Raw genomic sequence first — 25,338 nt, forward strand, 5'->3', positions numbered from 1 at the left:
TTTAGAATTCTTTTGGAGAGTGGTAGAAAACAAAAGAATGGAGAGAATGTTGTATTACAGCAACTTGCTGCAACTTATGCAGTCAGTGTACTCTGAAAAGATTTGTAGAAAAGGAATCTAAGGCCCAAAAGTGGGTAAGAGAATTATCGAAGTTAGTATCAGAGCTAGGACTTTTCCTCCACAGTTTAAACAAGAACCAACCTAGACTTTATCCTGAAGCTGTTATCTATTAGCGTCAGTAACTCCATAGAAAATTAGGCTGTTTTTTGGCATCCTATCAATCTTTTGGTTTTTACTTTCTTCACATATAGCTACTACCCTTGCACTTTCTTCAGATAGTCTTTACCCATAATTTTCTAAACTATAAAGCAAACTCATCTCTTATCATAATTTACCTGTTCTATCTCCTATTCCTGTTTCCTCTCTGTAGCAATGACCGGTAATAAATTAACCAGGTAAAATAATCTAGCCCATAATGTTTACCTAAAATGGTTTACAGGAAGGTGGAAAATTTTAGATGTCCAGGCATATGAGAAGAGAAATAATTTGTCAGTCACATTGTCTAAAGGGTGAAGATGAAGCACAATGTTTCTGAGCATTTGAATGACCTTATATGTTCAACCAAATAACAAATACTTAGAAAAAAAAAATCAGGAGAAAATGAGATTGATAGGGAACTAACAGTACAGAGGTTCCTCAAACAACCATGGGTAGAACTACAATATGATCCAGCAATCCCACTACTCGGTATATATCCAAAGGAATGGAAATCATGTCAAAGGGATACCTGCACTCCCATGTTCATTGCAGCTCTATTTACAATAGTCAAAATATGGAACCAACCTCAGTGTCCACTGATGGAAGAATGGATAAGGAAAATGTGGTGTATACATATACATATACACAATGGAATACTACTCAACTATAAAAAAGAATGAAATTCTGCTATTTGCAGCAACATGGATGAGTCTGGGAAAATTAAGTGAAATAAGCCAGACAAGGAAAGAGAAATACTGCATGTTCTCACTCATAACTGGGTGCTAAAAAAGAGGGAAAGAAAGAAAAGACAATAATACATTGAACTTTCAGAAGGAGAGAACAAACCTAAGGATACTAGAGATTGTGGGGAGGGAGAGGAGGAGGGGTTTTGGAGAGTGATAGGTCGGGTAAAGGGCATAAAGAAAAATCATGATTTGTAATAATATGCTAATAAAAAAATCAAAAAAAGTATACTAATAGGTAAGAGTTCACAGGTTTAAGAACAAATTCTACGAAAGGAATTTTTACTACATTTATAAGAATAGAGGAACCCCAAAGTAAAATAATTTGAGGGGCTGAGGCCGTGGGTTCAGATCCTATATGGGGATGGCTGGTGTGCTCACTGGCTGAGCGTGGTATCACTCAGTTCTTTGATTTTCCTATAAAACTTAGATAATTTTAGGGAATCATTATTCAGTGTATTATTCAGCAAATGCCTCAATGCTATATAACAAATTACCTAAAGCAGGGTTTCTCAACCTCAACATTACTGACATTTGTGCCAGATAACTTTGTTTTGGAGCCTGTCCTCTTCATAGTAAGACGTTTAGCAGCATCCCAGGTTTCTACCCACTAGAGGCCAGTAGAAGTCCCAGTGGCAGAAAGAATAATAGCTGCTCAAAGATTTCCACATCCTAATCCCCAGAACCTATAAATATATTATAACCTTACATGGCAAAAGGAACTTTGCAGATGTTATTCAGTTAAGGACCTTGAGATGGACATATTATTCTAAATTACCCAGGTAGAACAATGTAATCACAAAGGCTCTTATAAGAGAGAAGCAAAGGACCAAAATCAAAGAGATGTAGCAACAGAAGTAGAGACTGGAGGGGTACGCTTTGATGATGGAGGAAGGGACCCGCAAGCCAAGGAATGTAGGCTTAAAACAAACTTTTTAAAAGACAAATCTGATGTGGCTTAAGTATCAGCAGTTATCTTTAGATCAGAATAATTTATATTTCTAGATTTAAATAAGCAGTATTCGCAATTTAACAATTTTTATTCCAGTCAAAAGAACAAAACTACACCATTTCCACAAATAGTAAATAAGGAAACTTTATATTTCATAGACATTTTAGTCTGTAATAATCTCTTCTGTGGCTGCCCAGGATGTTCCAATACAAACAAACAAATTTACCATTTAAGTAGAAAGGACAAAGCAGCAACTATAAGCAAAATGGAAGATTCCCACACTGAGGTTAAGTACCAAGAAAATTAAATAGGTTTAACCCAAATTTAGCAAAAGAATTTCTCATTTCATTAATCAGTGAATATAGTCTTCACTCACACAAGCTTTTTATATATGGTATGAAACATATATGAATAGAATACTGAGCAAAGAAGTCTCTCCTTAATTGCACTTTGAATGCCTTCATGACTTACAATGGGAATTTTCTAAACAAATCTCTTCAATAGAACTTCACAAAATATTGGAATTCTTTCATGGGTTAATCTTGCAGCAAGTAAGAAAAAATACCTAATGTACTTAACGTAACCTAGATTAGCAGTATGCTTGCTATAATATGACTTGGTCACTTCACACTTGAGACTATTATATCAGAAAATTGCAGGCACATGGTAATTTCTTCATTTTAGTTGGGTAAAATATAGATATTTCCAGGGAAATGACAAGTAGTACAACTGGTCACCAAATGCTTTCTCCCAAGGATCCTGACCTTCCAGAATCTGTTCTTTACAACCTTATGACTTCGGTGTCCCTCCCCCCCGTACATCACACATCCTCTGTTGTGCTCCCAACTATGATTGGGCTGGAAGTTATTTGCATGGCTGAGCAAAATATTTTAACTTATTATTTCTTCCAGTTATTAAAGAGTTGTTTTAAGATAAAAGAATAAACACATTTAATCAGGACTTACAGTAGTTGTAACTTGAGTTAGCTTATTTTCCTGTTTGTTATTTTGTTGGTTTAAAACATAGTCCAACATTCTCAGAAACCAATCAATCACAGAAAAATGTAAATGATATTATTACCAGGCAAATTAACCTCTACTGTTTAAAAATACATTATAACAAGAGTTGAGTAGAAATAGAATCATTAAAAATGTGTTTCAGACTTGAAAGTATGAAAAGTTAAATTTTTCTGGGAGTCTTAATAACAATGATATTTAATAAAGAGAAAATTTAAAGAATTTGAATAGTAGTCATTAAATTACTAGGTAAAAATTCTAATAATGATTTAAATTTGAAAACTGTTGAACACATTAAAAGTCAACTGAATTTCTGCTTGGATAACAAAAACATAAAACAAGAAATAGCATCATTCATTGTATGACACTAAATGAGGTGTTTTGGGCTATATAAACATATCAAGTAAACATGCTTTCCCTGCTTTTATTCTTATACAGACAGAGCTTAAAAACTACTTTGAATTAAAAAAAAAAACTTGTATACTTTATTCTGTATTAAGTACTATACTTTGCAGTATTTTGTGCAAGATTTGATCTAACTTTTGAGGAAGATGTTTAATATACAAGAAGCTAATATTAGCTCCGTCAAAGACATCTACAAAAATATGTCCCTCACACTTTTACTCATAATATACAGAACTATAAAATCTATCAAGGTGGAAACTCCCTGGAATTTCTTAGTGTACTTGAAAGTACAGCAAGGCAAAAGAAAGCATTATATACAACTGTTTAAGCATTCTGGCATATATAGTGTTTTTAGTGTAACTGGAGTGCAGCTATCTATATACACACACAAGGAATGTTTCAGAAGCAAGTGAAGCAAACAAAAGCACCAGTTCTTTAAATTACACTTGATCACGTAGACGAGCAAGTCTCTGTGATAGTTCATCCTGGAGAAAACAGATTTTACAAATCATCAAGGCTGTGACAAATATAAATTGCTAATAGTTTAGCTAGCTCACATTTTAAATATTTAAAATCCTGTCTCAAAAATTCACACGTTTTAATTTTTTAAAACATTTAATTTTTTAAAACATTTCAGAAGAAATGGAGAACATGAGCAGAAGTAACAAAGGGGAGCACATTCAATGAAATGTGCATGGAAATAAAGGCCCATCATTATGGAGCTAAAGGCTAATTATATTTTACTAACTTACTATGATGTAATATTATAGTAGACAAATACTTTTTATAAAAGAAAAAGTGAATATATGTTTAACTTATATGACTATTTATATAAAATACGTATATATTTTCCCCAAATTATTTCAATACACTTCAAGCACATATCAATAAACCGAAAATACAACCTCTACCTGTTCCATCGAAGCAACACTTGTGCCAACAGAACCTGTCTGACCCTGTGGTAGTTCCATATTGAGATCAAGCCTACAATTTAAAAATGATTGGTATAAATGAGTGTTAATACAAGCATTTTTCTTTAATTATAATAAGCAATAAAATAGGTACTGCAAATTTGAATATTACACCTTGCATTTTACCTTAATTTAAATAAAAAAACAAGTTCAATCTTGTAAATAGATATACATAAACTTACTAATTTTAAAGTTTTCCTTTTGAGCCCTGACAGCAACCCATGTAGATGGTAATCTTACAACAGAAAAGCTAATAAAAGGCTGGGAAAGGATCTGGCCTTCTGAACAAAACACCAAAATAATAGTCATCCAATATATTCGACTTACTGAAGAGTACTATATGTATCCTATTGCGAAGGACAATAGGCTGAAAAAATAAAACAGCCTAGATAAAATGTAGCCTGAGGATCATATATCTAACATTTGAGTTAACTTCAATTTCATTGTTTAGCTCCTGAGCTACCTTTAGTAGGAATCATTATTGCATCCAATCATACAACTGAGGATCAGAAAAGTTAAGTACACTTGCCAAAGATGACACCAATAATAGAGACAGAATTTGAACCTAGGTTTGTCTGTCTCAAGGCCCATAATTTCAACTGTCATTGTACTACTCCTCTGGGATATAAACTATCCTTTCTACTTGTCTCTAAACTAGTGTGTGCCAACTCTAGTTTAAAAACACTACAGGGAATATAGTAACTTCAACAGTCATTTTGAGATTCTATAAACAGATTTTTATTGAAAAGGTAAAGATATACTAAAATTTTGTTGAAAGAATCACAAGCTCAAACAGCAATTGGATACTTAAACACATTTAAGGATGGGCATCAGTGTTTCTGCATCAGTAGTTCTACCTGCTTCTACTGCTCCAGTCACCACCCATTGTTGACATAACTAATCTCTTAATTTTGGTCCTCCACTTCCCCAAGAAATATCTGGCAATGTCTGGAGACTGCTTGGCTGTCACAACTGGGGAAAGTGGGTGCTACTGGTATCTAGCAGGTAGAGGCCAGAGATGCTGCTAAACATCCTATGATGCACAGGTCAGCCTCCAGAATTATGCAGCCCAAAATGTTAATAGTGTCAAGGCTGAGACATCCTGCTCTAAATCTTATCAAAAAGTTGCTTACTATTCTTGATATACCACTGAGGGTCAGTAAGGTTGGAATGTGACAATACTAATTTTATAAGACCTCCCTTGCTGTAGTCTTTAGTAGAAACAGAAACAAGTCCTTAGTGTCTTACGACTAAGATGGAGTTTTCTGAAACACAATGTCTTGGTCTTTTTATAATACTTAACAAAAATCACATTTCCTGCTACTTTCTGTGTGGGTATGTGGGCTACATAAGGATACTAACAAAGCAAAATAGTGCACAACCTAATCTCGAGCCCTGTTTCCAAATACTGCAAACCTCATGGTTTTAATTTACTAATGATACATTAGTGATCTAAAGAGTTGATAAACTTAACTGTTCATTCTAATCTCAGATACTAGAGTAATATTCAGCAACTCTATTTTCCAGGTGTCTTCAAATCTTCTCTTCCCAGGAGAAAAGAATAAAGTACATAAATCCTATTTCAACCTATTATTCTACCTTTGAAGATAAAATATAGTTATCACTCAGTTTTAATCTTTATCTCAGATATATATATTTTTATTATTTACTACTATGTTATCTTGAACCAAATAGTATACCAGAGAATACTGATATAACATGACCTCTGTGGCACTGATATCATGGTCAATTTATTCCTCCAAACATGAAGGGCCTGAAATAAACAACGCCTATCAGACATCCTATTTCCTATAGTAGCACCACAAAAGGGTGTCAATTATTTTTTATAAAAACAATCTGCAATGTTGCTGTGTTTTGAACCCCTTTGACATTTTGTATATATTGTTCAGTTTACAGGACTCAAACTAGATTTATGACTCAATGACTTGATCACAGAATTCTTTTGGAAGATCCTTTTTCTTTAAAACAAACCCACAAACAACAACACACATTTGACTTATGCTGTGCAGAGTAAGTACTGAGCAAATGTTTAAACACTCCTGCCTCCCTTGTTTACCTTCCTCATTTCTTGTTATCACACACTAAACAGGTCTATTTCCAGAGATTTAAGAAAATACTAGGATGATTTGAACAAAGTCACATTTTTATCAGCATGGCAAGGAACTGGATGACTGTATTAAAGGCCACTGAAACAATAAATTCTAGGGTTAAAAACCTAATTCTGACTATTGGTGGTAAAGACAAATATTTTCACCCACACTACAGAATATTAGAACCTCTAAACTGTAAATCAAGATTATCCAAAACTACCTAAATAACTTCTTACCCAGCTTCATCTGCCATTTCTTGAAGCAGCATATCCACCTGGTTCTAGAATAAGAAAACGAGAATTTATATTTTAACAACATTTGCTTTTTGGGTGGTTTTTGGTTTTGATTTTGCTTTAAAAAGGGAGAACTGGTCTACAATTTTTAAAAGAAAGTTTTTAAAAATATTTTTTAACCACCAGAGGGAGCTAAATTATTTCAAAATATGACTTTTTCTGAATAATGTTAAATTCTAAAGACTTAAACCATGAGATTATGTGAAAAATATTAGCAAGATTCACATATACTTTAAGTGAGTAATGTAGCTCTCTAGAGAAAGTCAACCCATTTATAAAGGTCCGTTCTAACCTACTTTGCTTTTATTTAAAGTGCAACAGATTTAAATTTTAGATTAGAATAACTTTAATTGTTCTTTCTTCCAGTTGATGCAAATCTGATACTAAGAATGACTCTAAAATATCCAGAGATGAATAAAATATAAATATTGTGATATTTACTAAAGTAAATATCTGTTCTCAGGGAACAGAGTCTGATTAATCAAAGAACTCGTGTTTTTAATTTAGTTGTTAAGAATATTTTGAACGTACAGGTGGGAGTTCTAAGATGTGGTCCCAGCTCTACCATTAATTAAGTGAATGGTTTTAAGCAAATCACTAACCTTGCTGCTGGGCCTTAGTTTCTCTTGTTCTCTTTCATTCACTTTAAAAATATTTCCAAAATACAGAAAAAGTTCAGAAAATCTTTGATCAAATTCCTATATTAACATTTTGTTTTTACTTCATATCGAAAATAGCAATATTTGTGTTTTTAAAATTTACTTAAATGGTATTATACTAGGACATTATTCTATAACTTGCTTTCCTCACTCAACCTCTTCCTATTATAGACAATGGTACAATGGACATTCTCGTGTGTGTGTATATATATCTTTGAACACACATGTAAGGGCTTGTTTGTGTATAAATTTGAAAGTGGAAGTATTAGGTCATAGGTTACATACATTTTTGTATACTCTGATTTACTCAACAATATTTAACAAATATTGAGTCCCTACTTTATACCAGATATCATTTTAAGTGCTAGGGAGGCATCAATGAACAAAGTCAATAAAAATCCCTCCTCTCATTAAACTTACATTCTAGTGTGTGTGTGTATGTGAAGGGATAAATTGTTATAGTAGTCTATACTACACGAGAAGTTGATATGTATGTACTGTGGAGAAAAATACAGCAGGAAAGGTAGAGAGTACAGGGCATGGTAGGTGTACTGTTAATGCAATTTTAAGTAAGATGATCAGGAAAGACCTCACTATGAAAACGAATTGAACAAAGAACTGAAGGAGATATAGGAGTGAACTATGAGCACGTCTGGAGGAAGAACATTCAAGGGAGAGAAAACTGCAAGTGGAACAGCTGAGGCAGAAATATACCTCAAGGAATAACTGACAAGGAAGCCAAGTGACTAAGTAGAGTGAGGAGCAGTAATAGGAGATCAGGTCATATAAGCAGTGTGAGACAGGTCCTTGTGGGCCTTTGAAAAGAACCTGAGGGAAACGTAGAGCCACAAGAAGGTTGTGTGCAGAAGAGTGACATAATCTGACTTGTTTTAATAGGATTACTCTGGCTGCTATGTTAAGAATGGACTGAAGATATTACCAAATTGCTTTTCCAAAGTGGATATGCCAATGTGAATGGTAATTACTCATTAGCAGGATGCGAGAACTTAGGCAACTGAGTGTGTTCAACTAGATCTCTCTCTATTTCTGTTTTAAGTCTTGGTTGAGCTTTTATATATTTGAATGTCCCCAGCACTTGGCACAATATCTGAAATAGAAGAAGGTACTCGGCAAATGCTGGGTGAAAGAATCTCAGATTTTTTAGAGCTAAAAGCACTTTAACTGTCATCAGATTCAACCCTTACATTTTACAATTATGAAAACTGAGTCCTGGGGTAGTGAGTATCTTAATCAAGGTCGCAAAGTTAATTAGTGGAAAAGCAGGGATTAGAAATTCAAGTGTCCTGACTTCAAAAGTCATCTTTCCAATTCACTTGTGTTTCCTAAACTTGACTGATCATAAAATCACTTGGGGATCACCTAAGGTGACTGAATATGAATGAGAAACTCTGGGAACAATGCTTCTCAAACTCGGCATACACATCATCCTGGAATCCTGTTAAAATGAAGATTCTGATTCAATATATCTGGGAATGGGGTCCAAAATTCTGCATTCACAATGAGCTCCTATGTGACATATATGTTCCTGAATCTTGTATATACTTTGGGCAGCAAGGCTCTAGCCGAGAGTATTAAAAATGGTTAAATATAAGCTCACTATAAGATATACACATGAATCCTTTCTTAACTCTAAACCCTAAATATAAGCTTGTTCTCTTATTGTTTACCTCTTTGTGAAAAGAGTTACCTGCAGTAAAATTTTGATGGACAGTTGTCAATTTCTTTCTAACCTATTTTGTAAATAATAGTCTTTCCATATTAGCATCTGAAGTAGCGGTAAGAGGTTCTATATTCATTTGACTAATCATGTGATAGGTACTGGGATTAAAGACAAGGGTGTTAATGAAAGAAATTTTCTATCTGAGTATTTAAATTTCACAAAATTTTCTGGCTCATGTCATGAAAACTAGTTTCAAATTTGAATTTTCTCTGTAGCAGGTCTCTGCCCAGGTTACAGGTTTAGAAAACATCCTAAATTTGTGAAAAAAAATTGATCTTGTAACGTCCTATTTGTTCAACTGTGACTCATGCACAAATAATACACCTCATGAGTAAGCAGGAAGCAGAAGAATATGTGCAATCAGATGAACAAGCTGAGGCTTGAGATAATACTTAATAACAATTGGGCTCAGTGAGCCTCTAGTGCAATGCCTTCATCAAGAAGGACCAGTGGCAGCCAGGGGAAACAGACTCTAGACTCTAGTTATGTGATCAGTATAATTACCAGAACTCCAAACTGAGCTAGGGAGTATAGTCTTCCAATACCTCCTCAAGAATCTGGGGGCAGAGCAATAACTTTCTACCTGCATTCTGGGGGTATATCATATTTATTTAGCACTCTAGACATGATTTAGCCTCACAGAACTATTATATTTTGAGATGGAGTAATTTTTAAGTTATTCTAAGTAAAGAAACTATTCTTACTTGTGGTGTTGTTAGGGTTGTAGTGCTACTCATTGTGTCTTCCATTTGTTGTGTTTGAACATCCAGCGTTTCAAACTGGTGTTCAAATTTGTCCATCAAGGCAGATATCTGTTAAAAAAAAAAAAAAAGGCCATAAGAAAAACTTACACTGAAAAGATGCTATCTGAACATCAAATAATTCTTTTTTTTTTTTTTTTTTTTTTTTTTTTTTACCTTTTCAAGGTTCATACTCCTCAATGTAGCATCCATAGACTTAACTACACCTGCCATGGACTTTGTTACCTATTTGAGGTATTAAAACAGATTTAGCATCTTATAATACAAGCAACTGCAAAATTTTTGTATTCTCTTAAATATATTACTTACAGATAACTGAAAAAACTTGTCTTTTTTCTAGCAATAAAAATACACTATTACGTATTTCTGGTTTAGTACTGTCTCATATCTTTGTCTCTTCAGTTCATTAGAAGACAACTAACTAGACCTTAGTTAAAAAAAAAAAAAAAAAAAAAAAATCCACTGCCAAAATCATTTTCCTCACTAAGCATTTTGACTGTGTCACTCCTGTCCATAAGGGCCTTTACCAGCACCCTGTAGCACCCTGTAACAGATTTAGATTCCTGACAACTCTCAATATTCTCATTAAACTTAAATCAAGAGTTCCTACTATTTTTAGATATTAGGTCTTACCTTGCCCATTGTTACTGCAGTTTGAACTCTGGCAGCCACAGCATCAACTCTAGCACTCATTCTCAAAAAATTGATTGCTTGGTTTTTCTGGCGGATTGCATTTTCAGCATGTATTCTTGCAACTTCTGTATTGCCTTTCTGAATGGCCTGTTTTAAAGAGAGAAAAAGTAAATATTGGTGAAAACAAAGAGCAGAAGTACAAATATTTTAATAAGAAGAAAACGACCTCAAATTAACCTATAATCTGTAAGAGCTTTTACAATTAGCTTTTTAGAAAATAGATATGCCCTAACTTGTTAGAATTTATAGTTCTTTAATTTTTAATCTTATCATTAGAAAATATGTTCATTAATAGTTTAAGAAGTTAGAATATAAAAAATAAGTCAAAAAAATTGCCCATAATCACATCACTGAGCCATTACCACTGTTAGTATTTTAGTGTACTTTACAGTATTACAAGTACATAAGCATATTTGCTATAATATAAATATATTTATTATAGAAGTACATGCATAGAACATATGTTTTGGAACCTGTTTTCTCACATATCGAAACAATCTTTTTCAGTAAAAAAAAAAAAATATAAAACTACCTCATAATTTCTAATGGCTACATTGTATGGATGTACCATTAACCAGGGTTTACTCCTTTAGTACAAACACTACTGATGGTATATAAAATGATTCTAGATGTTACACAGACATAAGTATCTTCTTTAATTACGCATGTATTTAAATGTGTATATGAAAATGATGTAACTAGCACAAATCCATGCTTTTCCTGGTATAACAGCTTAGGTCAGGGCTACAGTTGAGTCAATTTAAAAAATATTAATGCTAAAATCCAAAAGACTCTGAATGATAAATGCTGGCGAGGTTGTGGAGGAAAAGGAACTCTCACACATTGTTGGTGGGACTGTGAAATGGTGCAGCCTCTATGGAAAATGGTATGGAGGTTCCTCAAACAATTGCAGATAGATCTACCATATGACCCAGCTATCCCACTGCTGGGAATATACCCAGAAGAATGGAAATCATCAAGTCGAAGGTATACCTGTTCCCCAATGTTCATCGCAGCACTCTTTACAATAGCCAAGAGTTGGAACCAGCCCGAATGTCCATCATCAGATGAATAGATACAGAAAATGTGGTATATCTACACAATGGAATACTACTCTGCTATAAAAAAGAATGAAATATTGCCATTTGCAACGACATGGATGGACCTAGAGAGAATTATATTAAGTGAAACAAGTCAGGCACAGAAAGAGAAATATCACATGTTCTCACTTATTTGTGGGAGCTAAAAATAAATAAATTCCCCCCCCCACACACACACACAAAATGGCGGGGGGGAAGAAGAAATAACAATTGCTATTCCTTGAAGTTGATACGACAAGCATACAGAAAGGACATTGTTGGGAGGGAGGGGGGAGAGGGAGGGAAGTTTCAGTAATGGGCCGCAATAATCAACCACATTGTATATCGACAAAATAAAATAAAATATATTTTTAAAAAATATATTAATAATTAAGATGGTTCTCCAATACAGCAAAACCAAGAAGGTAGTACAGAAGTGACTGAAATTGAGAACAAGGATAAGATCCTTGATTGCTGGATATTTGTTTCCAATTCTTCACAAATAGCAATGTGATAACTTCACTAGTACATGCAACCTTATATGTTTTCTGAGTATTTTCATAAGACAAATTCCTAGATGCAGAATTACTGAATGCAGAGGTTTGCACAATTTTAATTTTTTAAAAATTTTTACTGGATATGACTATTCATGGGGCACAAAGCTGTCACCACTTGTGCCCAAGATGTGATGGCAAGATCCATACTGGCAGCATGCCCATTACCACATATTGCAATTATACCCCATCTACCCCACCCGGTTATCCCCAACATCTCTCCCCATCCATGTTCCCCCACACTTCTTTGCATACCTAGGTATGCTCTCTCCTTCTACAATCCAATGCGCCACTGTGGACTTTCTTTCCTTCCTTCCTTTCTCTTTTAGCTCCCACTTATGAGTGAGGACATGCAGTATTTTTCCATCTGTGCTTTGCTTATTTCACTCAAGTTTCTCCAAGCTCATCCATCTTGTTGCGAATAGCAGAATTTCATCCTTTTTTATGGCAGAGTAGTATTCCATTGTGTATATATACCACATTTTTCTTATCCCGTCGTCCATTGATGGACATTTAGGTTGGTTCCAAATCTTGCCTGTTGTAAACAGAGCTGTGATGAACATAGGAGTGCAGGTATCCTTCGACATGATGATTTCTATTCCTTTCAGTACATACCCAGAAGTGGGATTCCTGCATTGTATGGAAGATCTATCTGTAGTTGTTAGAGAAGCTTCCATACTGTTTTCCATAGTGGCTGTACCAACTTACAGTCCCATCAACAGTGTAGGAGCTTTCCCTTCTTTCCACATCCTTGCCAGCATTTGCTATTTTCTTATGATTATAACCGGTCTCACTGGGGTGAGGTGATATCTAACTGTAGTTTTAATTTGCATTTCCCTGCTGACTGGTGATGTTGAGCATTTTTTCATGCACCTGATGGCCATTTGTATGTCTTTGAAAAATGTTTATTCACCTCTTTTGCCCATTTCTAAATTCGGTTATTTGTTTTTTTACTGTGTAGTTGCCTGAGTTCCTTGTATATTGTGGATATTAATCCCCCGTTGGATGCACAGTTAGCAAAAATTTTCTCTGTAGGTTGTTATTTCACTCTGTTGATTGTTTCCGTTGCTGTGCATAAGTTTTTCAGTTTGATATAGTGCCATTTGTTTATTTTTTTCTTTTCTTGCTTTTGCTTTTGGGCTCTTGTTCATAATGGCTGTACCGAGACCTAGTTCCTGACGTGTTTCACCTATATTTTCCCTTAGTAATTTTTCAGTTTCAGGTCTTATACTTAAGTATACTTAAGTCTTTAATCCATTTTGAGTTGATTTTAGTATATGGTGAGAGGTGCATGTCTAGTTTCATTCTTCTGCATATGGATATCCAATTTTCCCAGCACCACTTACTGAAGAGGCAGTCTTTTCTCCAATGTAGTTTTTTGTTGCCTTTGTCTAGTATCAGATGGCTGTAAGCCTAAGGGGTAATTTCTGGGTTCTCTATTCTGCTCCATTGGTCAGAATGTCTATTTTTATGCTAGTACCATGCTGTTTTGGTTCCTATAGCTTTGTAGTATAATTTGAAGTCAGGTAGTGTTATGCCTCTGGCTTTATTTTTTTTTTGGTCAGGATTGCTTTGGCTATTCAGGGGCTTTTGTTGTTCCATATGAATGTTGAGATATTTTTTCCTTTTCTGTGAAGAATGTCATTGGTATTTTCATGGAGATTGCATTGAATCTGTAGACCGCTTTTGGTAGTACAGGCATTTTCACAATGTTAATTCTTCCAATCCAAGAGCATGGAATGTTCTTCCATCTTTTTGTGTCTTTAATTTCTTTGCGTAGTGGTTTATAGTTCTCATTGTAGAGATCTTTCACCTCCTTGGTTAAACTGATTCCTAGGTATTTTATTTTTTGTGTGACTGTTGTAAATGGGCTTACTCTCTTGATTTCTGTTAGCTCATTATTGGAGAATATAAATGCAACTGATTTGGGGGCATTTATTTTGTATCCTGTAATATTACTGAAGTTATTATCCAGCTCTAGGAGTTTTTTGATAGAATCTTAGGTTTTTCTATATATAGTGTCATGTCATCTGCAAATGGGGACAGTTTGACTTAATCTTTTCCAATCTGGATGCCCTTGATTTCTTTCTCTTGCCTGACTGCTGTGGCTAGTACCCCCAGTACTATGTTAAATAGAAGTGGTGAGAGTGGGCATCCTTGTCTTCTTCCTGTTCTTAAGGGAAAAGCCTTCAGGTTTTTCCCATTCAGAATGATACTGGCAGTAGGGCCTCTCATGCTTGGCTTTTATTGTGTTGAGACACTTACCTTCTATACCTAATTTGTTGAGAGTCTCCATCATGAAGGGATGTTGAATTTTGTGAAATGCTTTTCCAGCATCTATTGAGATAGTCACATGGTTTTTGTCCTTGAGTTTATTGATGTTATGTACCATATTTATTGACTTTTGTATGTTGAAATATCCTTGCATCCCTGGGATGAATCCCAATTGATCATGGTGTATAACTTTTTTGATGTGTTGCTGTATTCTGATTGCTAATATTTTGTTGAGGATTTCTCCATCTGTGTTCACCAAGCATATTGTATGGTATTTTTTGTTGTGTCTTTATCTAGTTTTAGTATCAGAGTTATGTTGACCTTGTAGAATGAGTTTGGGAGAATGGCTTGTTTCAATTTTTTGTAACTGAGGAGAATTGCTGGTAATTCCTCTTTAAAGGTTTGATAGAATTCAGCTGTAAAGCCATCCGGACCTGGGCTTTTCTTTGTTGGAAGATTGCTGGTTACAACTTCAGTCTTGTGGCTTGTTACTGATCCGTTCAGGTTTTTTATCTCTTCTTGGTTCAGTCCGGGTAGTTTGTATGTTTCCAGAAACTTATCCATATCTTCCAGATTTTCATATTTGTTGTCATACAGTTGTTTATAATAATCTCTAATGGTTCTTCATATTTCTGTGGTATCAATTGTATTGTCTCTCTTTTCATCTCTGATTTTTGTTATCTGGGTCTTCTCTCTTTTTTAGGTTAACCTAGCTAATGGTTTGTCTATTTTATTTATCTTCTCAAGAAACTAACTTTTTTTTATGTTGATCTTTTGTATCATTTTTCTGGTCTCCATTTCATTTTGTTCTGCTCTGATATTATTTCTTTCAATCTAATGCCTTAAGAATTGCATTGTTGTTGTTTTTCTAGTTCTTTGAGGTGCAGGGTTAAGTCATTTATTTAAAGTCTTTCCATTCTTTTGATGTAAGCATTTATTGCAATAAATTTGCCTCTTAGTACAGATTTTGCAGTATCCCACAGGTTTTGGTATGATGTATCTTTATCTTCTTAGTTTCAAGAAATTTTTTGATTTCCTGTTTAATTTATTCTTGGACCCATAGATCATTCAGGAGCCTATTGTTTAGTTTCCACGTGTTTGTATAGTTTCCTGGGTTTTGCTTGTTATTAATTTCCAGTTTTAGTCCATTGTGATCTGAAAAGATACTTGGAATGATTTCATTTTTTTTAAGTTTACTGAGACTGAATTTGTGACCTAATATGTGCTCTATCCTGGAGAATGTTCCATGTGCTGATGAAAAGAAAGTATATTCTTTAGTTGTTGGGTGAAATGTTCCGTTTATATCTGCCAGGTCCAGATGGTCTAAGGTTTAGTTTAAATTCTGTGTCTCTTTGTTGATTTGTTGCCTGGAAGATCTGTACCATATTGAGAGGAGTTTTCAGGTCACCCAGCATTAACATATTAGGGGCTATTTCTTTCTTAGGTCTAAGAATGTTTGCTTTATATATCTGGGAGCTCCAGTATTGGGTGCATATATATATTTCTGACTGTTATGTCTTCAGGCAGGACAGATCCCTTTATCATTATAAAGTGGCCTTCTTTGTCTCTTTTTATGTTTTTTGGTTTAAAGTCTATTTTATCCAATATAAGAATAGCTACTCTTGCTCATTTTTGGTTTCCATACACATGGTATATCTTTTTCCATCCCTTCACTTTTAGTCTGTGTGTGTCTCTACAAGTGAAGTGGGTCTCTCGAATCTTCCCAGTGTTAGTTGGATATGTGAGATGGCATGATTGGACTTCCCTTTCTGAAGAAAAAACTGGCATTTTTGTTTTAACAGTGGGTTTTGCTCTTTCTTGTGTATTCATGATAGTGATCATCATTATTCAGATTCCAGATGAAGAACTCCCTTGGCAATTTCTTGCAGAGCTCGTTGTGTGGTGGTGAACTTCTACAACTTTTGTTTGTCTGGGAAATACACTATTTCTCCCTCATTTCTGAAGGACAGCCTGGCTGGGTTAAGAATTGTTGGCTGGCACTTTTTTCCCTTTAATATTTTGAACATAGCATTCCACTTTCTTCTGGCTTGTAGGGTTTAGTTGAGAAGTCTGCTATTAGTCTGATGGGGGTTCTCTTATAGGTGACTTGATGCTTTTCTCTTGCTGCTTTTAGAATTATCTCTTTGTCTTTCAGCTTTGCAAATGTGACTATAATGTGTCTTGGTGAGGATCTTTTTGGATTGAATTTGTTTGGGGACCTTTGAGCTTCCTGGATCTGAAGGTCTGCATCTCGGGCCGAGCCCGTGGCGCACTTGGTAGAGTGCTGCGCTGGCAGCACGGCGACGCTCCTGCCGCGGGTTCGGATCCTATATAGGACTGACCGGTGCACTCACTGGCTGAGTGCCGGTCATGAAGAAACGGAAAAAAAAAAAAAAAAAAAAAAAAAATGAAGGTCTGCATCTCTCCCTATACCTGAGAAATTTTCTGTTATTATTTTCTTGAATAGGTTTTCAATATGGAATACCCACAATTCAGATATTTGAGCACCTGAGGTTGTCTGCTATCTCTCTTAAGTTTTCTTCATTATTTTAATTCTTTTTTTTTTTTTTTTAGTCTGCCTGGGTTCTTTTGAAAAGACCATCTTTGAGATCTGAAATTCTTTCTTCTGCTTTATCTAGCCTGCTGCTCAAGCTCTCTGTTGTGTTTTATATTTCACTGAGTGAATCTTTCATTTTAGGAGTTCTGCTACACTCTTTTTGAAGGTATTAAACTCTTTGTAAATTTCCTCCTTCATATTCTGGATATCTTTTCTTGTTTCATTGTGTTCTCTAATTGAGTCTTCTTTTATCTCTTTGAGTTTTCTTAAGATCATTGGTTGGAGTTCCTCTTTAGATATTTCAAGGATCCCCTGTTCTATGGGGTCTGGTATTTGAGCAGTACTGTATTCCTTCAGTGGTGTCACATCTTGTTTGTTTTTAGTTCTAGTATATTTTGGTTGATGTTTGGTCATCTTGTAGAAGTCTTGCTTCTTCTATTACTCTGGGGTTGACTGTGAAGATAAAGATTTCCTCCTCTATTTGCAGGCTCTACTGGTGACTCTTACACCAGTGAAGTTGAGTGAGTGACAGGTTGCTTGTAGAATGGCCCTGGCTGCTACTGTGGTGGTGAACTGTCCTTGGGGTGACAGTAGTTATTGCAGTGGCTATATTACACCACCTTGGCTCCTGTTCCAGTTTTCCACGGCTGTAGACTGAGCCCCTGGTGCCACACAGGTCTCAGCTCACCTTGGCGGCTGGTGGAGCTCAGTATGCACAATTTTAATTGCCCTCCACAGAATTCTGGTATCGATTTACATCTTTTCTAGAGGTATAAAAGAGTTCCTGTTTCTCCCTCAAACTCATCAACATGGGATATTAATTATAATCTATGACAATCTGAGAGGTGAAAAGTGATACCTCATTTTCCTTTGATTAAAAATGAAGTTGAACATATTTTATATGTTTAACAGCCACTTGTATTTTTTCTTTTATGAGCCATTTGTGTCTTTATCCATCTTTTTGGTCTTTTGCTTACTGATTTGCAGGAACACTCCATGTTAAAATGATTAAAATTTCGTTATATGTAATATGACCTTTTCAAGATTGTTGGTTGACCTTTTATATTTTACGTATGTTTTTAATGTAAAGAAGCATATTCTTTTATATCAGATGTTTCCTTTATGGTTTCTCATGATGCTCAAAACGTCCTTCTGCACTTTAAGGTAATTTCTTAAGACATTTTAATGGTTTCCTCTGCACATTTAAATATTTACTAAATTTGGTGTTTATTTTTGATGAAAGGTAGGGATCTATTGTTTTCCAACATCATTTATTAAAGCATTCCCTCCTTTCTTCCTTAAGATTTTCTTGCTTGATGCCTAATTCTTTAAAATTAATACTACAAAAGAAATATATGCATGTGGGTACGGTATTCAGTAAAAAAGAGTATATAATAAAAAACAGACCTTCCTCCTACACCAGTCACTTAGTCTCAGATCCTGGGGGTAACTGTCTTAATAGACATAAATTCATTTATTCAAACATGTATTGAGAATCTAACAAATGCCAGACAGTATTCTAGATACCTGGGATTCAGTAGTAAACCCCAAACACAAAAACCTCTGATCTTATGGAACATTCTAGTTAAGAGTCTGACAATAAACAAGATAATTAAAATAGATAGTATGTTAAATAATGGTAGGCGTCAGGGAGAAAAATAGAGCAGAGAATTAGAATAGGTAGAGTTAGGGTTGGGGTTACTGAAATTTTACAGAGGGTGGCCAGGGAAGGCTTACTGTGACGTTGACATCTGAGTAAACACCTGGGATCGAAAGTGTTTTCTCTCTGCTGGAAGAAGAGATGAAGCTAGTCATATGGATATTCAGCACAGCAGGCAGAAAATCAGCAAGTGAAAAGACCCTATGTAAGCATGTCACTTACGCAGCAGGACAGTCAATGTGTCTGAGGCACAGCGTGTGAATAAAGAGAACAAGAGATGAAGTCAGATAAGTAACAGATCATAAATAGCTTTAAGGCCATTTCAAGGTCTCTAGATTTTACCTGTAGTGAGACCAAGACACAATTTTGAACAGAAAAGTGATATGATCTGACTTCTGTTTCTAAAATGCTCTCTTGCTGCTCTGTTAAGATTATACTTAGGGGACAAGGGAGACCAATATATAAGTTGGAGGGCAATTTGGCATTGTCTAATTTGCCATAGTACAAAAAATAAATGAAAATGTCAGAGACTTCCTATGGAAGAAAGGATTTTTTAGATACTGTCATTAGGTTGGATATGGTAGTAGATTTATTTCAAAATAGCAAGTGGTAGTGTATCTTATCCATATCTTTAGACTGCTGCAGAAATCTAAGGTAACACCAAAGTTGTGATATTTTATGCAAAGACTGGCTCTAGATATTTGAGGAGCACAATACGAAGATTTTAAAAAGTGATTTTGTAAAATCTACACTGTGGTTTCTGTTTCTCAAAAATGTTTGTAATTGCTCCTTATACTGCAGTGAGTAAAAAACAACAAATCAGTGTTGGGTGAATTTTGTTTTTAGATGCCAATAAAATTTATTTGTTTGAAAAAAAGTCATGACCTCTGTGCCCATTAATAATGAATTTTTAAATTATGGTAGTAACATATTATGGAATACTGTGTAGCCATTGAGAAGACAGAACTAAGTATATTGAAATGGAATACTGTTAATTGAGAAAAGCAAGAATCAGTTGTCCATCTATTCAAGAATGGCAGTTTCTCTACACTCTTGCCAACACTGGGTATTAAAAAACTTATTTTTTTTCCCAAGCTGATTAGTTAAATATGATATTTCATTGTTCTGACTTTTCTTATGAATGAGCTTGAGCATCTTTTCATGCTTGGACATTTGTATTTTTTTGTGACCTACTTGTTTATAACCTTTGTGTATTTTTCTATTGTGGTGTTCATCTTTTTAACTGATTGGCTGAGAGTCATAAATTTTATGATCATTAAAAAAGTGGTGCCTTAAATCTCCTATTTAATGCCTAACCTGCTATGTTCTGAATGCTTGTGCTCCCCAATCCCACAAATTCATATGTTGAAACCTAATCATCAGTGTGATAGTATTAGGGGCAGGGGCTCTGGAAGGTGATTAGATCATGAGGGCAGAGCCCTCATGAGTGGGATTAATGCCTTTATAAGTGAGGACCCAGAGAGCTGCCTTGCCCCTTCCACCATGTGAGGACACAGTTATAAGGCACATCTATGAACCAGGAAGTGGGCCCTCACCAGATACTGACTCTGCCAGCACCTTCATCTTAGACTTCCCAGCTTCCATAACTATGAGAAATAAATTTTTATTGTTTATAAGCCACTCAGTTTATGGTGTTTTGGTATAGCAGCCCAAATGGACTGAGATAACCTCCTTACTCAGAAGATTATCTTGCTTTCTATTTTGAGAAAATTAAGGCATCAGAAGTATCTCAGCTTTCTACTGGTCCTTCTACTCTAAGACCTGCCCACCTCCCACTGTATATCCCCAACTAAACTACATCATTACACCTATGTTTGCTTTCCCCCCTCTTGTTTTGGTAGGAAACCTGTCCTTCCTCCCTCCATCTGGGCTCTTGACCTCATCACCTACTTCTTCCTCTAGGCTTTTGTTTCCTGACTCTTGTGCTGTTGTGTGTCTTCCACCTCCCCATCTTTACTGGCTTCCTCCCTTCAGCAATACATATGTTTTCAGGTTTCTTCAGTCATAAAAATCCTGTCCTTTGGCCCTGGGCATCCCCCTAGTTTTCATATAGTCTCCTTCATAGGTTTTTCTTCCTCTGTTTGCTTCATAAAGATTTTTATTCCTCGAGCTTCTTTGTCCTGCCTCTCTTCTTACCTTTTACATTCTTCTATCTACTCTCCTGGCTCAATTATTGTGTACTGATGACTCCCAAATCTGTTGTCTCTCTTGTACTTCACACTTGAATATCCAACTACATGCTGGGAAAATCTATTGTGGAAATGTCAGTTTGCTTAACAAGTCCACAATGAAATTCATCGTTATCCTCCCCTTCATCAAAACTTAATTTGTGTTGAACTTCAATTAGCCCATGAGGAAATAAGGCAGAGGGAACAGCAAAGACACAGAAGTGTGAGAGCACAGCATGTTGGGGAACTACAAGTTGTTCAGTACTATAGGGAGACTGACTAAAGAAGAAGGCAAGTTATGAAAGACCTTGTATGTGAAGAGAAGAGTTTTTATTTCAACTTAAGGATGATGGAAAACCAGTGAAAATAAAAGATCAGGGAAGTAACATGGAGAAAATACTTGTGTTAGACATTTTGGCAAGAACAAGTTATAGTACAAATTGGCAAACTACAGCCTGCAGGTCAGATCTGGCTTGAACTTGTTTTGTAAATAAAGTTTTATTGGAACATGCCATACTCATTAATTTACATAATATCTGTAGCTTCATTTGTGCTATAACAGCAGAGTTGAGTAGTTGTTACAGAGACCATGTGGCCTGCAAAGTCTAAAATATTTATTGTCTGGCCCTTTACAGAAAAAGTGTGCATACCCTGGGTTGGACTCTGAAACTAAAGACAGGTCTTCTGGCAAAAAGGTTTGTAATAGTCAAGGCGAAAAACAAGTTGTCTCTATTAGGGCAGTACTGGTAGCAGTGGAAATAAAGTGATGAATTTAAAAGCTGTTGAAGTGGTAGAATCTGGATTGGGTGACAGAATGCTGAAGGCAAAAAGGAGTCTTCAGGGATGACTCTCTGATCTTTAGGTTGGACAGCTGATTGGATAGATGGTAGTACCTTTCCCTGAATTGGAAAAATACCAGAAAGTGATCACATTGTTGGGGGAAATTTTTGAGCTTTTGATATGCTAAGTGTGAGGTTCCTATCCCAATGTAGTCATCTAATAGGAAATTGATCTTTCATTCTGGAGCTCAGGTAATAGATTTGGTCTGCAGAGTTCTGAGTGAGTAGTTTTAACCATGAGCATGGATAGGATTTATCAGAGATGTGGGTAAGGAGTGAGGGCCACACCAGGTTGAAGAAACCTGTCTGGGAAATACAAAAGGTCTTCAAAGAGTTCATGGAAAGATTCATATTATCTTTTCATTCTATTTTTCCACAAACTTTCTGAAGTAACTTTGTATCAACATTTAATGGTATGGGAGAAGGGAGGTGGAGAAAAAGGAACCAGCGAAGATCAAAAAAGAACAACCGGAGAAGTAGGAAGGAGGAAAACTAGGAGTGAAAGAGTTATATTAGAAGTCTAGGGAGAAGAGAGATTCAAGGATAGAATGGCTGGCAGGGCAAAATATAAATAAAATTGAATTTTTCAAGATATATATAGCAGGTAAGAAGATTAAAAATTATCTGGATATGGTCAGTAGAATGACAGTGATGACCTTATCAAGAGCAATTTCAGTAGAGTAGAAGAGGCAAAATCCAGGTTACGGCAAGTTGAAGTGTAAATGAGAGGAAAGAACAGAATGATGGATATCCTAGTAGCCCTTATGTCTTTCTTATGCTCCAAACTCACATATCTGGCTCTCATTCTGTCATTTCTATCTGGGTATTTAACAGACATCTCAAACCTAATATTTTCCAAAACTAGAATGCTTGATTTCCACCCCGTATACATACTAAAACATAATCATTATCTACTTCTCCAATATTTTCCATTTTAGTAAATAGCAACTCTGTACCCATTTGTTCAAGCTAGAAGCCTGGAAGTCATAATTACTTACTTTTACCCCGCATGTAGTCCACAACAAGTCTACCTTCAAAATATATCCTGAACCTTACTAGGTCTCACCATCTCCACTGCCAATACCCTAAGCCAAACCACATCATTTCTTTCCTGCCCTACTGCCCTAACCTCTCAGCTACATCTACCTTTGCCCACTATGGCCTATTCTTTCCCCAATATCCAGAGTGATCATTTTTACAGTAGATTATGATCATGTCATTTCCCACTTAGAGCCCTATAGTGGCTTCCCATCACAAAATCCAGAATACTTACCATGCCCTATATATAACACTTTATACTATCTGGCCCTGCCTGCATGTCCAACCTCATCTCTTACTACCCCCCTTAATCACTCTGTTCCAGCAAACAATGGACTTTACACTTTTTCTAGAATACATCCAGCTTAATCTTGTCTTGAAGACTTTGCATTAGCTGTTTCCTCTGGCTGAACAAACTTTTCCCCCAGATCTTTGCAGGGCTGTTTCCTTCTGGACATTCATTTTTCAACTTAAATGTCATTTCCCTCAAGTGATCTTTCCTAACTACCCAGCCTAAAGTAGTCCATCCATTCTACTGCCCTATTAGATTGCCCTGTTTTATTTTCATTAAAGCACTTACTGCTGTCTAATGTAGTTGCCTTGTTTATTTTTTGTGATTGTTTCCTTCCACCAGTTGGGATCTGTCTTACTCATTGTATTCCCAGTGCCTGGTACATAACAGGCATTCAGTAAGTGTTAATAGGTTGCTGTTATTTATGTTGTGAGCATTTCCCCCATGTCATTAGCTATTTTTCTGAAACATTATTTTTTAGATTAATAAAACAGTATTCTGTGATATGGATATATTATAATTACCTAATCAGTCCTCTATTATTGGGCATCAAAGTGATAGCTAACTATTTTTCCCCCTATTTTAAATACCACTGTAGTGAACATTCTTATGTATAAATCTTTAGGGTGATCTTTGATCATGTCCTTAAGATGAATTCCTAGAAGTAAAATTGTTGGGTCAGAGTGTTTTAATGTTGCTTACATCTTGCCAAGTTATCTGATTTAAAAGGGATTTAAGAGCATCCAGATGACTTGTTGATGGATTAATATATTTTCCTAATTAACTTATTCCACTCGCTTAAATGATAATTTCATACTTTCTTTTTAATACTTCTCAAGGGGTCTTCAAAAAGTTTGTGGAAAATGCGTATTATGAAAAAACAATGCATGAATTTCAAAATTTTTTGCACCCAAATAAACTTGTACTAACTTGTTATAATATGTCTGAACAGGATTTAGTTTGAGGCACTAAGAAGGATAAGACATCAGTTTGAAAAGAGCCCCATCAGAGCACCATGAATTCTGCTAATTGAAGCAAGAGCAAACACCAAATTGATGGTGAAGCTTGGGTGGAAGAATGATGAAATAACTGATGCTTCATAAAAAGATGAAGGGTACAATGCTCCAAAGAAATCAGCAGTTTACAAATGGATATATCATTTTAAGAAGGGACAGCAGAAGATTTACATCAAGTTTCAAGGAAAAACTTAATCCTGTTGGTGCCCCAATTAGAGAGGACTGACAATTAGCAGCAGAAACAATAGCCAACACCAAAGACATTTCAACTGCTTTGCTTACAAAATTTTGACTGAATAATTACAGTAGAGTAAACTTTCTGCTTGATGGGTGCCAAAACTGTTGTGCTCAGGTCAACTGCAGACAATAGCAGAGCTTTTAATGGAAATTCTAAATAAGTGGAACCAAGATCCTAAAGCATTTCTTCAATGAATTGTAGCAAGAGATGAAACTTGACTTTACTAGTATGATCCTGAAGACAAAGCACAATCAAAGCAAGCCATGGCTACCAAGAGATGGAAGTGGTCCAGACTTTCTGGAGGGCCAAAGAACAATAACATCTGCTTATTATGAGAAGGTTTGGAGAAGGCTGGCCAAAGCTTTAGCAGAAAAATGACTGGGAAAGCTTCACCAGAGAGTCCTATACCACAACAAATGCTCCTGCTCATTCCTCTCAAACAAGGGCAATTTTGTGAGAGATTTGATGGGAAATAATTCGGCATCCACCTTACAGTCCTGATTCAACTCCTTTTGACTTCTTTTTGTTTCCTAGTCTTAAAAAATTTTTAAATGGCAACTTGTTTTCTTCAGTTGATAATGTGAAGACTGCATTGACATGGTTAAATTCCCAGGACCCTCAGTTCTTTAGGGATGGACTAAGTAGCTGGTATAATAGCTTACAGAAGTGTCTTGAACTTGGTATAGCTTATGAGGAAAATAAAGTTTATAATTTTTATCTTTTAATTCCATTTTCCATGAACTTTCTGAAGTCCCATCATACTAATTTTTATTAGTGGCTATTCCCCCATGTCCTTGATAACAAAGCACATTATCAAACTTTTTCAGCTTTATAAATCTATCATAATTTATATTTTAAAAATAAAGCATTTAAAAATTGTGACGCTGATCCCTTTTTGCGTTTTGTGGAATATGCATAAAAGCATATGTACTTCACAGGGCTTGGTTTTCCAAAGCCTTGCAGTTTCAAATATTGACCTTGCAAAGGACAGGAAATTTT

General features: G+C 35.5%; 1 protein-coding gene across 1 annotated transcript in view; it reads right to left on the reverse strand.

Annotated features, from left to right (window-relative positions):
- Positions 1-3,715: 3,715 nt before the first annotated feature.
- Positions 3,716-25,338, reverse strand: part of LOC134367425 (charged multivesicular body protein 1B2) — a 45,651-nt gene continuing 24,028 nt past the window's right edge. The window contains exons 3-8 of the mRNA XM_063084169.1: positions 10,544-10,690; positions 10,067-10,135; positions 9,854-9,961; positions 6,693-6,736; positions 4,286-4,358; positions 3,716-3,859 (exon numbers count right to left, since the gene is read on the reverse strand). Coding sequence (XP_062940239.1) covers positions 3,815-3,859; positions 4,286-4,358; positions 6,693-6,736; positions 9,854-9,961; positions 10,067-10,135; positions 10,544-10,690 — 486 coding nt within the window. The 3' untranslated portion in view covers positions 3,716-3,814. The remainder of the gene's footprint in view (positions 3,860-4,285; positions 4,359-6,692; positions 6,737-9,853; positions 9,962-10,066; positions 10,136-10,543; positions 10,691-25,338) is intronic.

This window comes from Cynocephalus volans, chromosome X (assembly GCF_027409185.1).
Source record: "Cynocephalus volans isolate mCynVol1 chromosome X, mCynVol1.pri, whole genome shotgun sequence".
NCBI lineage: Eukaryota > Metazoa > Chordata > Mammalia > Dermoptera > Cynocephalidae > Cynocephalus > Cynocephalus volans.